At 37.3% G+C, this 17,235-nt stretch overlaps 1 protein-coding gene across 6 annotated transcripts in view; it reads right to left on the reverse strand.

Moving 5' to 3' along the window:
- Positions 1-17,235, reverse strand: part of KDM4C (lysine demethylase 4C) — a 247,259-nt gene that overhangs the window by 179,077 nt on the left and 50,947 nt on the right. For 5 of the 6 annotated variants that reach the window (XM_059873485.1, XM_059873486.1, XM_059873487.1 and 2 more), the window contains one exon: positions 16,559-16,696. In XM_059873485.1, the coding sequence (XP_059729468.1) occupies positions 16,559-16,696 (138 nt within the window). Of the gene's footprint in view, positions 1-13,416; positions 14,977-16,558; positions 16,697-17,235 lie in introns of those variants that run through there. The other variant, XM_059873490.1, reaches the window with a different exon arrangement.

A 17,235-nucleotide genomic window follows, 5' to 3' on the forward strand; every position in this document is an offset into this window, starting at 1 on the left:
ATAATTTTTTTCTAAATCCTAATTTTTTTAAAAGTTAGCATTTCATTTATGTACTGAAAGAACGCATTTTATTAAACTGATTTCCACATTCTACCCCTCACAAAGCCATGAATTTCACAGGCATGACAATGTTTCAAAGTTTTCTTAATCTAAAAAACCCTCTGAAGTAAACCCCAATTAATGCTCAATTAAACAATTAAAGCAGGGATGTCATAATTCTGAATATCAGATTCAATAACTGCAGCTTTTATAAGACTGAGTGGCAGCTTCTTTCAAGAAGTCTGACAGACTAGGTTGCAAGATCAAGCAACAAAACTTGCCAACACCATTAAAGAAAGACCACAAGGATCTTTTGACTACAGCCACCAGAGAACAGTAAGAGAGTTTCACCTTTTCCAGGCAGAAGATTCTATAATAATGAAGAAAAAGTGAAGATTGATTTAATATGTCTATCTAAAATGTATACCTTGATATATCTATATATCTATGATTTGTTTCTAAGCTTAAGAAATAAATATTAAAAAAATTTTAAATATATACACACACACACATACATACATACATACATATATATACACATATACACATACATATATACACACACACACACACACACACATACATATATATATATATATATATGTGCCACAGTGGTAATGGCTATCTGGTTAAAAGTTCATCAATCTGCTTCCCTCCAGCAATATGTGGGGAAGTGCTGTATTTCAGATGCCAAAGATCTACAGTGGTAAAGATTAGAAAACTTAGCATAGGTTCTTCCTTTCTATGATTTGGCCATCTAAAACTAATGAATATTGCTAACAAGCTTCTACCTTTTCAGTAGAGAACCTTTTTTGGTTGTAATCAAAGCAAAGTACGTGAGGGAAAGGGGACAAATATGGCAAGGTAAACCATCTACCTGCTCAGCATGCTGCTAATATTGCCAATACTGTATACAAAGATGCCTTACTGAAATCCTCTAAAGACTGTGCATCACCTCTTTATTTAGATTTACTCATTAGTGCTAACTCTTTCTGATCACTTTGCAAGCAGGCGACAGAGGGAATTCAAATATTCAAATAATTTCCTAAAAACACACCAGTGATACTGTCTTATGAAACATGCTCTCAATTGTTTGGTTTGGTTTATTTCACGGGACATTCAGGACTCATAGATCATAAACAGAAAAACAGTGAAACTTCAAAAATAGTTGTATGCAAAAATACTATCAACCATTCAGTTAAGTCATATACAACGAGTTGCTGATGACTGTTCTACCTTTAAACATATGAAACATTTTTACGTTAATTTGGCATTTCCTTTTTTTAAACAGATCTTAAGAGGACTGCTTCATAACAATTACAAATAAACCAATGATTTTGTAAAGAAAACTACTTTTATAAGGAAGAATCCAATTAGAATGCCCTTGAAACACAAATTTTATAATATAAACTATAATAGAAATATAATATAAACTTTAAATAGTGGCAAGTAAAATACATACAACTTTTAACTGCTACTGCAAAGAAAATTATGAGAAGAAAAGCCCTGTGCTAAGTCCCTAATTCTTACTTTCAAATACCAAACCTGCAGGATTGTGTATGAAACTATCAGAAAACAAACTGCCTTGTCCAGAATTTCACATAAGTTTAAAAAGGATTATAGAGTGTTGATGTGTGGCGAACAAGTGGCTGTGAATAGCAATAAAAATATACAAGGGCCCATATCCAACCACTGCTTTATTAAGGCACCAGCGATTACACTCTATTTAATTATGCAGAATACAAACCTTTAATGACAACTTAATTCTAACTTACTAATCTCTAGCCAAACTCTATGAAAACTTGATTTTAAATGGGCCTGCTACAGCTTCAGAGAAAACCTCAAAATTTTTCCTCTCCAGGTTTGAACCAAGACCAAGACAGTCAGATCTTAAAGGCACAAACATCCCAAACTCTCACAGCATTTCTGCATTAAGAAAAGATGTCCAATAGCTGGTTATTGTGCTGAAGTCCAGTCTAAAATTTAAAAATACCACAAAAAAACAACTCAACAAAACACTTCTGATTTTGCATGAATTTAACTATTTCACTTTTAATGCCCTACTTATTCTTGTTCAGGGTATTCAACAACACTTGACATCACTCCTTGTATGAAATTAAATTCATGATGCAGGCAGGTATTTCTTTGAGACTAATCTGTCACGACATAGGTAAAAAATATTTGTCTTCTATAGACAACCGCAATCAAATAGAAAGAAAACTGAAATAGCAAGGACAGAAATTCTACGTACACGTCCCTCAGTCCTTTACATGTCTCACTTGATTCTCAAGACCACACTTTCAGTGCCTCATGTCTGTTTCCTTCACTGCTTTTTCACTCTCCCAATTTCACAGGTCCTGCATCTTTTCTATACACACTCTTCCTCTGTTTTGGGGTAGATGATTGTCTGAAATTGAGTTGAAGATAGTTGCTACTATAGAGATCTAGTCATATGATATAGCTTACAATTGGTTTCATCTTTATTCACAGTTTCTCTATCTTAAGTGAAGAGTATATTCCCTATCTCAAAATCTGAAATTTAGCCAAACCCACAATTTAACTTCATTTGAATAAAAATCCAAAAATAAAATCCTGTGTAATTTGTTCACAACATTACTTGACCAAGTCAGCTTTCAGTTAAACCAATGTAACACTGAAGTCAACTCAAACCGTAAACACCTGTAATCACATCAAGCAAAATGAAAATGATCATACTCTTACTCCCTGCAAAATGTAGCACATAATATCTTTACATCATCATTATCTTTTTGCAGCTATATTCCATATCAGGCAACACCATTTCAACACATTTTTTTACTTTTTGTTGTCATCCTGATGCTACATCTGACAAAAATGTCCCCAAACATTTATTTTTAGAAACATTCAGTATTTTTTCAAAAATCTGACCTTTATCACAATGCTCTTAGTATTTCTTTAACAGCCCCTTTCAGGACAAAAGCACTTCAGCAATTCCACCACCTTCAAGAAGTTTGCTTTATAATCACAGATAAAACAGACACATGATATGCAGACTTTAAGTCAGGTATCTGTGTTTGTTACACTGTCCTTCTTTAGGGTTTTCTATTTATGGTAAGATTTTGCCTCCATGAAGTAAACAAGAGTTTCTTTACTTGACCCATCATGAAACTTGTATAAAATACAGTAAGCCTGACAGCCACACCTTTTTCTTTTGTCCAATGTGACTGATTGAAAACACTGTCCCTTTACTATATTCACAGCAAGATCAAACACATTATTTCTTTATCCTCTTCTTATCACCTCTTTAAAACTATACTTACAAGTAAAGGGAATCAGACATGAAATAAGAACAGATGTAAGACTCAATTCTGGTCAAGGTAGAATTCTCTACACTTTCTAAGTCCATGAACTTCTTCAGCAAAACTTCAATACAACATGAAGTCACCTCTACTTACATATCTCATCCACACAAAAAAGAAATGTAACTATGAATAATTTTGTGGAGATTTTGCCAGAATGTATTGTATGCAGACTCATTCAAATCCCCCTACCCCCTCAAACAGCTACCCAAATAAAGCTCACAGAACACCAGCATCTCCCAGCACATTGTTTCATATCACAGCATTATTTTAAATTTCAGCATGAAAATTAATTTAAATCATCTGAGTTGAAATAGTTCGTTCATATATGTAAGAAACAAAGAAACCAACAAGTAACTTGATTTACAAGAAAGTGCTGGAATAATTTTTTCAGAAACATCTGCCAAATTATTAACTTACAGTCTGTTTCAAAGGCATTCAACAGACTTAGTAAATACCACCTACATGGATATTTTTGGTAAAATATTGTACAATCTTAGACTATAAAACAGATTCTTGTATTCTAAATAACAACTTAATGGCTGATACACTAATCCTAGCATATCAATACCCTGTAATCACCCACATAAAAAGGGGAGAAGAACACAGAGAAGGGGATTTTGTGATGTTATTTTATTGCAACTTTCCCCTGAAAGAGTAGATTTTTACAGTCTTCCTCAATCCACTGTTAACAATAATGTATAAAGGTTACATTTCTTCTCTACATGTATCATAGGTTCATCCCACAGCATTCACATAAGGCATCAAAATATCCAAACCTCTATGTCTTTCTTGCATATTGTGATTGTTCTCAACAAACCTTGAAAAAACCACAGAAACACTGCATTTACTGAACTGTATTAACATACTCAGCATAAGTAACTGAAGTGACTTCACTGGAATAATTTGGAAAATCTAGCTATAAGCACAGGGAGAACAAGATAAATTATCTTTTTATGTTTCACTCAGGTGTTTGCTGGATATTTCAAACTGGACTGCCTTCTAGAAGCAGGCACAGTTCTAGCTTCCTAGGGCAAACTATGCTTTTTTACATATAAATACATAAAAATATATGAAACTTCAGTTCAAAATTTTCCCTCAGAATTCCAAGAACGTGGGATGTAACATGGCAAAGGTGAGATCAATCAGGTGATTTTTTTTTTTTTAACCTGAAAGACAGTAATTTATCTGATAACATTGTTGAACATATGACAATATATTACATACAGAGAACAATCAGAGAGTCAGTCTTAACTGCACTTACTTGATTACATTAGTTATAAAAGAATGAAGTAACTTATTTCACTCTCAGGATGAACGCAAGGTCTAGGAACATGCAGAAGTGCACCTTCTCTAAAATTTTAATGTGAGTTTTTTTTGTGTTAATATTTTGTCTGAATTAAGAGGTGACTCTATATATTATCAGAAAAAGATGACACCTCCAAGGTGATTAATTCTACCTTTTTTCGCAACAACATAAAGGTTGTTCACGCTTCAGGCAGAAAGACAAACCTTAAAAACTGAATACAACCACACTAGCACTGAGATCTTAATTCAATTTTTTTGCCATAAAACATTTCAGAAAATTATTTCTCCTCCATTTTGTAAAGCACAGTGATATGTTTTGTTGTGGGTTTTATCCAAAATCAAACCAGTGCAAGTTGGACAGTTCATTTAAGACCCTTTTCAATACCTTCAAAGATTAATAATTTCTAACTAGCAGCATATGAACAAGTTCTACTAATTCAACTAGCAAGCACAGTGGGGAGACTAAACATACGGCTGAGGCATTTACCTGTGCTCAGCTCCTGTTTCATGCATCTCCTAGGCTACATAAGCTCACTAGAAGTATGTAGTGCATTACTAGAAGTAATGCTTACACTTTATTTACCCTGGTGTAGTTACCGTAGGATGTGAGTATATAATTGATTTCTCTTCAGTCGTAGATGCCTTCTCTACTACTCTAAGTCAAGGATTTTGAACTGTGTATTTATATTTAAAATGTTTTCTTTTAGAAGCAGGAAATAAATAAATCATGTGTTTCAAATCTATGCTACTGTTACTCTTAAGTTTTAGATAACACTCCCCAGACTCTCAGAGAAACAGAGGGAAAATTGCAAGCAGATGCTTATCTCTACAAGGTTTGGCCTGAGCCAAACTAGCAATTCCTATAGTTGGCACTACTACAGTACCAACTGCAGGACCAGCAGAGGTGTAGATGGTCCTAGTAGACACATTAGTTAACCAAATGAAAATCATTGTCATACAAAGTTTTATCTGTATAAAGCGAAGAGGTGGAAAAGGAAAAAAAAATATCAAAGAAAAAGCAGTCGAAAGAACCCACTGACAAACAAAACAATAAAATATACATTTGAGTTCCAAACCGCGTCAAAGACAACTGAAACTGCAAGGAGGAACGCAGCAGAATGGTTTCTAGTATCTTGCACTCCCTGATGGTTCAAATGCAGACTTAAAATAGTTCCAAATTAAATAAATTAATGAAGGTATGTAACTAGCACTAGTAGCAGTATTTGAAGGTTTTGCTTTATAAGAAGAAAGGTTGGCAGCTGGTGGTTTTAAGAGAACTTAACTCTAACATCTAAGTCACCTTTTGGCCTGTCACAATAGGTCACCACCCAGTGCCAAAACGCAAAATTAATCTAGCAAGGCTAGAGAACTGACTTCCTCTCAGAACACAAGAATGAGTTTTAGATTTGCAAAGGGTATAAATAAAAGGAATACAATGACAGGTGACTCAGTTCAATTGCCCAGGCACACCCTGACACTGAACCACATTCTGGTATATATGATGTCTGACTGAGCTCTAAATATTACACTGGATTCCTGAGATTTGTACTCTTCTGCCTAGACAGGGGAAGGAAAAATATCTGAGATGGTGTCAGACACCTGTGTTTCAGCAGCTGATTCAAGCCCAAAAAGCCTATTTGTGAAGCTCATATTTATGAAAATAATTTCTTAGTTAAATTGTACTTTCTTTAAAACCTGGAATGAAAATAATCGCTCTCTAAAGGCTATGACATTAATATAGAGACAGAAATTTACATAATTGCAAAACTTGTTCCTCAGCAAATTGAGGATAAATATAATCTGCACTCTCACAAAAAGTAACGAAAGGCAAACTGTATTGATTTACTCAAAATTTTAAATAAATCATACTCTGAAAAGGCACATTTATTGTAAATTACTGACTTTTTCTTTAAAATTATCACCTTGTTAATTGAAAGTTGCTATAAAACAAAAACTTCTAAACATCCACTAAGTATGCCAGCTTGGTACATTTTTTACTTTGATAAATGGAACCTCTTGGATAACACTTACAGGGGAAAAAGGAAGATTAGATTCCATCATTTCCACTCACTCACAGTTGTCAGAATGTACTCCAACATTTAAAATGTTACTTTACAGAATTCTCCTCTCCTTACTTCATCAAAACTGCATAACAGAAAGAAGTGGTAGTATTCTTGGTTCAACTTTTATTTAATAAACAGTGCAGCAGCTTGCATGAGAGCCCTGTGCCAGAAATATACATGCATAATGCTTCTTACATGTACTTTACATCACACAGAAAAAAGTTGTGCTATACAGCTGAAAAAGATTCGCGAGAATACAGCAGAATTTCAGAACCACAGAATACACTACACATCACAGACAACATCAGTACTTGCACATAACATAGCTCAGACTGTGGGAACACAGGAACAACACCATATGACATTTCATATGATTTTATAATTAGATGCTCTGCCAAAAGGAGAAGGTTCAAAAAAACAGTAGAATATTATTCCACTAGAAGAGGTAAAAGCATTGTGATTATTACTATTCCTTTCTACTTCTAAAACCTAATTCTTAATTCAAAATGTCACAGTACTAGAAATCTAGAACTGTGCAAGTTACAGCCCTGTGGGAGACCGACAATTTCCCAATTCAGCAGTAAATTTTAGAGTGGGAAATTTTAATAGCTGCTGTTATGTGGAAATTACGAGTTTGTGATGTAAGAATTAAGCAGAGGCACTAAATGATGGCAGTAAGGTGCAAAAAAAGAAAAAAAAAAAGAAGATAAGTAAGAGATTAATAGGAGATTAATGTCAAAGAAATAGAGAAAAGATAAAAGAGAAAATTCCATGACAACTGCAAAGTTGAGAGAGGCACTAGGATTATGAAGTGAAATGTCAAAATGCAAAATGCCCAAGATTTGCTCTGAAGTAGTGTACTAACAATCCAGACCAGAAATGGAAATCATGTCTGATTCCAGAAAACTTGTAAAATTTCATTAGCAGACAAGTCAATGATATAAGGTGGCTAAATATGATCTAGCAGGTAAAAACATTTATTGTACAGCATGAATGACACTGGTATTGTTGCAGACTGCTATCAAATGTATCAACATGCAGTGCTAAAAAACATTATAAAAAAAATAAAATAAATTGATAGATTAATAACGCATGAGCATATGCACATAGCTATTTCTGCCATTGAGTACTAAAACACTGCAGTTGGGGTAGGGAGACACTTTTTAAACCTATACCATTAAATTTCACTCACCCACATTTGAAAAATAAAATAGTCCACCTGAGTTGGATTTTTTCATTTTGAACAGACATTTTATTGTACAAAAGCAACCTAAACATAATCCTCATATGAAAAAAAAATTACCTCAATAAATTTTGGGAAGTGGAAGCATTTTTGTGCAGTAAATATAATTTCTCCTCTGATAAAATCAGTTAATTCATATATATTGTGTCTCAATATATATTTCCAAATAAATATACTGTTTGGTTAACATAAGCTGGATTTAGCTATCTTCAAGACAATGAGTCATGTACCCAAATAAATCAAGATATTAAATAACTTTTCTTCCTTTTGAAACAGTCATAACTGCTTGAGGCTGCTGCAGCACAAAAACAAAATATCTTCACATAGGTCTTGAAACAGTCAAGCTGAAAATCTAAGCCAAAGTTTCATTTAACAGCCTGTCAGTTTTTTGATGTGAAGCTAATGAATGCAGTGGCAAACAAATCCATCAAACCTAACATCAAAACAACTGCACTTCATCCCACCAAAGGGAAAAATACAACCTGCAGGCCAGCACTTTGATCTAACCTATCCACAGAAAACACGTTGCTAAGCAGCTACCACTGAAGAATGCACGAGTAATTACTGACTTAATTTTATGAAAGAGAGCAATAATACTTAAGTATCCCTAGTTTCAAGTAGAAAAGGTTGGTAGACTTCTCAGGTTCTACATATCAGCTAAAAAACAAAAAGCTTCCCAGCACCAACATCTGAAAACAAATCACGTCTTAAAAGGAGCTGCAGTACAAAAGAATCATTACAATGACTAGTAAAATCACCTAGTGTGACACTACCCAGGAGCAGGCAGTAAAATTTACATACATTTATACTGAGTGAAAGTCACCAAGTGGTCCCACAAAACAGACACAGTAAGCAACAAGAGCAATATTCAAAAATACCAGTACTTTCTCTGAAAGCTTGTGAAAGCATGGACAAGGAGTGCCTGAGAGTTGAGAGACCCTGAAAAGAATCTGGAAAAGCATCAGACAGGGATCCTTTATTCAGCTGGGATAGAATAGTTTTTCCTAGTCGCCAGTACAGTCCTGTGTTTTGGATTCAGCATGAGAATAATGTTAATAACACACCGATGTAATTTGGTTTTTGCTCAGTAGCACTTACTCTAAACATCAAGGGCTTTACAGTTTCCCATGCTCTGAAGCAAGGGGATTGATTCACAAGAAGCCGGGACAGAGCATGGCAACAACACCTCATCTAAACTGGACAAAGGGATGTTCCGCACCACAGAATGTCATGCCCAGAGTATAAACTGATGGGAATTGGCCAGGAGGGACCTGTCATGGCTGTGAGAGGAGTCTGGCATCAGTCAACAACTTTCTCTTGGGTTTTATTACTTTCTCTCTTCCTGTGTCACATTTAATTCTTACTATATAATCCGAATAGTATATTTCAATTACTGAACTGTTCTTACCTCAGTCCATAGAGACCTTTTCTTCCCCCAATTCCCCCCTCTGCAACCTACCAGGGGTTGAGGGGAGCAAACACTTTGTTTCAGGATGGGCTTAAACCAAGACACAGGGGACTGAGGGAGTTAAAACAGAAACCAGAGGAAAATGAAAGGAAATAAAATAAATTAATCACAACTGTAGAGAGAAGAATTAGAGAGCCCTAACCAAAACTGCTAATATCACCAGTCTCCAGTACACATAGAAGAATGATGTGGAAATATTTCTATTCACCAATACTGATAACTAACAACCACTTTTTTTTCCCCACACAAGTTACCTACTCAGCACAAATCAAAGCAGATACCTAGAAAACATACAAGGTAATAGCCACCGATTCATCTGCTTTATCAGCAGTAGCAAAATCCACTGGAGTAAGGAAACTCAAAAATGCACTTCACGAAGACACATATTTCCAGCCTATTCAAATAAATGTAGCTCCATTAGGAAAACAAGAAAATTCACAGAAGCCTGAAGGAACCTGCTAGCTGCACCTATTTCATACCACTCAATTCTTTTTTTCAACAATAAACAGCATTCAGCAAATGAAAGTTATAAGATTATTAAAATGATTAAGTGTATCTAAAGCTTAGAGTACCTCTCGTCCTCACAGAACAACACAACTACACCTGTATCTAGCAGAAGCACTACCTCCCTTTGTTTCACTAAACTCTGACATCTCCGCCCACCAGCACCTCACCAACATCCCTCTGCACCACATCCTATTGCCAAGCATCTTAAGGAGAGGGTGATTGATTTGTTCTTTCCACCAGGATCTCCTATTTTTCTTCGTGTGTGTTCTTGCCTATGGAAAAAGACAGCAAGAACTACACCATTTCTTCTCTGGAGCTGGGAGTCTTTAGTATGCCAGTTACTTACATATTTGTGTTGTTTGAGAGGCGGAAGGTTGTTTGGATTATTTTTTACTTCTACTCAATACTGTACACCTTGATTTTGTCCAAAAGCAAGCTAAAACCAGTAGCTGAGCTGCAGCAAACAGCACACTGGAGGTGCCACCTAGTATTTCTTTGAGAATGTCATCCCAAGGCTTTGTTCTGGTTTCAGCTAGGATGGAGTTAATCTATTCTCAGTAGCTGTTCCACTGTTGCGTTCTGGATTCAGAATGAGCATCCTTGTCACACAATGATGTTTGGGGTTTTTCTAAGTTGTGTTTATCCCATGTCAACAAACTTTTTTCTTTTCTGGTGCTCCAGCAGTGAGGAGGTGAGCAAAAGAAACTGAGGGAGCACAGCTGGGACAGGTGACCAGAACTGACCAAAAAGATATTCCACACAACAGAGCATCATGCCCACTATATAAACTGGGGGGAGTTACCTGGAAAGGGCTGGGTTCTGCTGACGCCAGACCCCTCTGCTGAAGCAAGAGGGGTCTGGCATCAGTCAGTGGGTGGTAAGCAATTGCATTGTGCACCACCTGTTTTTCCCTTTTTATTATCATTAACAATTATTACTGTATTTTACTTTATTTTGAATTATTAAACTATTTTTTACTCAACATGCAAGTTTTACTTTGATTCTCCTCCTCATTCCACTGGGTTGGGGAGGAAGAGAAGTGGACTTGATAAGTGTATGCATGCTTTTTCATCTCCATCTGGGCTTAAAATCATGACAGTATGGCACAAACTCTAGAAAACAAGCTGGAGGATACACCCCTGCTCTAAGGGTTCAACTATTACAGGTAGTTAGGAGACACACAGTGAAACCAAGACCATGAGTTTAGCATTTTTAAAGACAGAAAATCATTGTTGTAATTTGCATTCATAGTCTTTGCTTAATCTAAGTGTCAAATACCAAGGGTCAAAAATATCTCTTATTTAACATTTGCATGTGATTTCAAAGAATCTTTAGCAACATCTCATTTCATGCTCAAAAGCACTATCATCACGTACCCTAAATATTTTCTACAACTTTAACAGAAATCTTTGTTGAACGTTTTTTCCCACAAAATCAATGAAGAAGAGTGATTGTATTTCAGGATTTTTTCTTTTTCTTAGACAGAAATTCAGCTGCAAGCAATTAGAAACTACACTATAAAAAAATAAGAGTGTTCCTGTAGAAGACAAATAATCAGTCATCAGTACAGAATATTCTCTAAGGAGAATACAGCAATGAACTGACCTAGATAATGCTACATATTGCTGATGCACACAATTTCTGCAGTACAATACAGAGGAGCTACAGGATACAAAACATTATTTTTAATTAAAATTCTTGCACTTTACACATAAAGAAAGAAAAGACAAGTCAGCTGCAGTATCAGTAGTCCAAAGAATGACAAATGGGACTGCAAAATTGTGTGGGTTTTGGTTTGGGATTATTTGCTTTTTCTTTTAAATGAAATTACTGGACCTGAAAATAAAACTTACTAAAATATTGGTATTCTTTGGAGACACCAACTTTTTACCTTTTAATTAACACTTCCAGGAAGTTTTCTAATGTTGTGATAAAAACTAATCATAGATAGACTTATGGTTTTCTAGACAAACATTGCAACCAAGAAACAGAGTAGAGTTATACAAAATCAAATTATATTTTATTTTTATTATTAATATGGAATCTTAAGCATTTACAGACAACAATGCAACTTTACTTGAATTTATCTTTTGTCCCCTTAGCAAATCCAACCTGAATAGCCCTCATATAGTCCTCAGACCATGTGGGTACTTTTTTCTCCACTTGCCTCAGAAGCTGCCAACACTACCTTCTGAAGCTGATGGGATGATTTCTGAAGTGCAGCAGGACCCTGTAACTTCCTAGGGCATCCTGTAACTTGCTGTGGAGCTTCTCCCTGTTAGCTACTAGCATCTGTGCAGCACTTAAACAGTCTCAAACTCGAATGCTCACATAATAATTTTCTGGCAAGGGAGCTGCCCACTGATAGAACGGCCTATGTTGAGAGCAATCCAGAATGCAAGGCTGACTGTATTAACTGTGGCCATAAATGCTGTGCTAAGACTTATTTTTATTACGTTGGTTTCTTCCCCTCTCTTTGTCAGGAATATTACCAGTTTGAAAAGAAAGTTTAAAATAAGTTTAAGCCAAGGTGATATACATGCATTTTCTTATGAGCATCCGTGATAAACCTGCAGTTTAGGACTGAATCTGTGCATGTGAAGGAGAAGTCATGTAAAGTGAAGGCTACTGGAAATGTTGAAGGGGAGAGAAGACATAAGCAAGGCTGTAGAGCTAATTACAGGCATTTGCCATGTACCTTAACACTAGACTGAAAAGCTGTAGAAATTAAGCTATTTGAGTTCACAGAGGCCTATGCAAATACTTGTGCAGACAGTTGTAAGTGGTAGCCTTAAACACCAAGTTTTGAACTTTAACTTTTAGTTTACCTGAACTCATTCAGAAAGATTGATCTGATCTCGTCTCACTAAGTCTTTTTTGTTTGAAGTAAGTATTTCAGCTACTGGTAACGCAGCGCTACTAAGTAAATTCTGTCAGGTAATTTGTCATAAGGGAAGACCTTCTCCTTTCTCCACCACTGCCTGAAAGCACCTGAAAGTGAGGTGAGGGTTGGGCTTTTCTCTAAGTCACGAGTGATAGGACAAGAGGAAATGTCTGAAGTTGCACCAGAGGAGGTTTAGATAAGGTATTATCACACATTTCCTCATGGAAGGTGTTGTCAGGTATCGGCCAGGCTTCCCAAGGACATGGCTGTGTCACCATCCTGAAGGAATTTAAAAGACTTCTGGATGGGACCCTTCAGGAATGCTTTAGAGGTGACCTTGGCAAAGCTGAGTTTAACAGCTAGACTCAATGATCTTAAAGGTCTTTTTCAACATAAATAATTTAATGATTTTTTAAATATTTCCTCTGTCTTGTTTACCCTATTTCTGTGCCATTAACAAATACCATTAAATTTTAGGGAGAATTATTTCACCACACTTCCTTTAGTTCTCTTCTTCACACACACTTCTGTTTTTAAAAATCCTACCATCAGTGCATTCTAGCATGTTCTTTTTCATTTAGAAAAGAGAAGAAAAGTAAACTTCGATTCTCTTTCTTGTGGTAATAAGCGGTAAGAATTAAGCAAATAACTTTAGGGACTCTGACCATTTGCCAAAGAAACTGCAGTTCATATTTGACAATGGTATCTAAGATTTCTCTACAGAAGGAGATTAGTTATTATTGCTCCGACACCTTTGAAACTTGTAGGCATTTCAATTTAACTGTAGATACCAGAGAAATACTTTGATTTCTTGTACTACATATGCACTATACTGCTCCTACATGCATAGAATTCAGTGTCCTAAGATAAAGGTTTCATCCATACACTAGAGAATTTTTGACAGAATATTTAGAGTGCATAGCTGTCTCTGTCTCCCTGAGAGCCCCTCAGGAGCCCCCGGCCAGGCCCGAGTTGGCAGACACCGGGGGAAGCAACCCCAACACGGCCAACTGCGGGGAGACACTTTCTCGTGCCCCGAGGGTGCTGAGGGCAGCCAGGCCAGTCACCTTTGCAGCAGAAGAGACACCAGAGACATCGGAGGAAGAAAGGGCCGACTCTTAGCAGGGGTTAATCCAAGGTTTTATTCAGGAGCTCTGGGGAGCTCCTGCACCTCAGGGGGCCTCCTGCTGAGAGCCCCGGGAGACGTGCCAAGGTTACATATAAAGGGAGGAGGAAACCAAAAGTAGATAACATTTTACCAACCAATAAATGACCCAAAGGAATGGGAACTAAGGGATAGACACTTAGGACAGTGTATAGGGCAAGTCTCGGGGGGCTGACCCCTGGCCTCTGGCTAATCACTCGACGTCTTGAACCAAAGCTTCTAGATGAAGGGGATGGGATGCTGGGTGATTGACAGAGAGCCAGGGTGGGGATTTGGGGATGATCTCATCAAGGAAGAGGAATTAGATAGGTAAAGGGAAGGGGGTACAGTCTGGGGTAAACTATTTGGGAAACCAAACTACTTCAAAGTATTACAAAGTGTAAAAACACACTACAACACATATGGTAAAGTAAGGAAGGGGGTTAACAGAACCTCCACCTTGGACATTTAGAGGGCCGACTCTGGCCTATTCAGGACACTGGTTTGGAGAGTCTCCTTCACAGTCCTGAAGGCTCAGGAGCATCCCTAAGGGATGCTTGAAAGACAAGATGGTGGGGAAGGAGGTCACCTGGCTGAACAGGGAGCAGAGAACTTTCACAGGAACTCAGTGAAAAGGAAAAGAGCTTTGGAAAAGGCAGCAGGTACCTCTTGAAGAGTGTAAGGATGTAATGAGGTAACAGAGAGAAATCTACAACTGGCCATTGCTATGAAAGATCACTCAGTACATACAGGACAACCAGGAGATTGGGCCCAGCCAGCAGAGGTTTGCAGAAGACAGGTCCTGCTGTACCAACAGGATGTCCTTTAATGAGCATCCATGGACACAGAAAAAGCTGTTGAAGTTGTCTGCCTGGACTTCAGCAAAGTCTTTGATATTGCATCACAATATTCTTCTGGAGAAACTAGCAGCGCATGGCTTGGACAAACACACTGTTCACTGTGCAAAAAGTCATCTGTATGGCTGGAACAAAGAGTGGTAGTGGATGGAGTTACAATCCAGATGATGGTCATTAACAACTGGTGTTCCCCAGAGCACAGTACTGGGACCAGTTCTGTTTTAATAGCTTTATCAATTACCTAGACAAGGGGATTGAGTCCACCCTCAGTTTGCAGATGACACCACGCTGGGTGGGAGTGCTGATCTGCTGGAGGGCAGGAAGGCTCTGCAGAGGGATCTGGACAGGCTGGATCATGGGCCAGGGCCAGTGCTGTGAGGTCCAACAAGGCCAGTGCTGGGTCCTGCCCTTGGGTCACAGCAGCCCCAGGCAGTGCCACAGGCTGGGGCAGAGTGGCTGCAAAGCTGCCCACAGGAAAAGGACCTGGGGGTGCTGGTGACAGAGACTGAACGTGAGCCAGCAGTGCCCAGGTGGCCAAGAAGGCCAATGGCATCCTGGCCTGTACCAGCAACAGGGTGGCCAGCAGGAGCAGGGCAGGGATTGTTCCCATGAGGCCACATTTCAAATTCTGTGTTCAATTTTGGGCCACTCACTACAGGAAATACATTGAAGCACTGGAGAGAGACCAGAGAAGGGCAATGAAGTTGGTGAAGGCTTTCAAGTACAAGTCTTGTGAGGAGTGCTTGAGAGTGCTGAGGGTGTTTTAACCTGGAGAAAAGGAGGCTCAAGGGGGACCTTATCACTCTCCAGAACTTCCTGAATGGATGTTGTAGTGAGGTGGGGGTTAGTTTATTCTCCCACTCAAAAAAATGACAGGATGAGAAAATACAAGCTCAAGTTACGCCAGGGGAGGTTCAGGCTGGACATCAGGAAGAATTTTTCACTGAAAAGGTGGTCAGGCATTGGAAGGACAGCCCAGGGAAGCAGAGGAGTCACCATCCCTCAATGCGCTCAAGAAACAACTGCATGTGGCACTTAATGCTATGGTTTAGTTGATACACTGGTCTTCAGTCAAAGGTTGGACAGAGTGATCTTGGAATTTTTTTCTAATATTACAGATTCTCTGATTCTATGCTATACACAAAAAAAAAAAAGGAAGACATGCACACCACAGAACAAGATTTCAATCTAAGATATCTTCAGTTATACACATCTCAAACAGTTGCTTTATTATCTTGTACTACAAGTTTTCTGATCAGATTTATGATGAGACAAATTGAACTTGCTTCTTTAAACTTTATTTGACGTTTCGCTATTTATGTTTCTTTCCAGGTATCAAAATTCCTAGTTAAACTAAAGTGCTTCCACAAACAGCAAAGCCTAAAGAAAATTTAGGAGCAGAAGTCTGTTGTCTTCACAAATATTAACCTCAGTATGTAGCTTCAGCTTAAAAACATTCACAAACAGAACTGGTTTGAAGAATAATAAATACATTAAGTTGCAAACAAAACTGACTACTGAGAGGAATACATATTGCTGGAAGTATAATATCCACTATCAAAATAAAAACTATAAATTATATTTGAATGGCAGCTTGTTGTATTATCTGATCTAATAGCTATCCCTTTCTCGTCACCTTCCTGAAATTCTCACAAAGAAATAACCACAGGAAATATTTCCTTACACATTAATTTTCTGCTTACTTACCAATTTTGCTGCTTTTCCATAATCGATCCATCGAACAGTGGCAAAGTTTGTTGACTCTGCACAATTAAATCCATGGTTAAACCCTGCATGGTATCCATATGGGAAAGTGATCATAAACTCTCCTGCCTCTTGGGTAACCTGTAACAATAAAAAAAAATTTTAAAGGCCAAAATAAATAAACTTAAAAAAAAACCTCAACGTGAACCACATTACAATGCATCTCTAGTCCTATAGCAATGAAAACTACATACACCTTTGTAACTAACTAAAACAAACTTTTTTTTTTTTTTACCTTGCAGAGAGATGAGATTTAATTTAAACAGAAAGTGTATATTTGAGACAATGTTCTTTACTCTAAAATACATAGCTAGGTGCAATGCTTAACAAATTCAGAAAGAATTCAAAGAAGTTAATCTTGGAGCAGAGACTGACTTGTAACAAAACTTGGAAGCAACTAGAAAAGACAGTATGAAGAAGATATCATTCTCACTGGCTATAAGGAGCCAAGACAGGCTGGATCAAAATAGCCACAATTACCATGCCTAAATGTTGTGCAGAATGTCTCAAGAAAAACCTATTAAAACACAAGTTTTAAGCTGCCACTGTCCTTCCCCTCTTTCTCTTTAGGAAAATTTTTAGAGAGCAGAAGCATTCTGGCACTACTGGCAATAAGAATT

The sequence above is a fragment of the Haemorhous mexicanus genome, chromosome Z (genome assembly GCF_027477595.1).
Source record: "Haemorhous mexicanus isolate bHaeMex1 chromosome Z, bHaeMex1.pri, whole genome shotgun sequence".
In the NCBI taxonomy this organism is placed as follows: Eukaryota; Metazoa; Chordata; class Aves; order Passeriformes; family Fringillidae; genus Haemorhous; species Haemorhous mexicanus.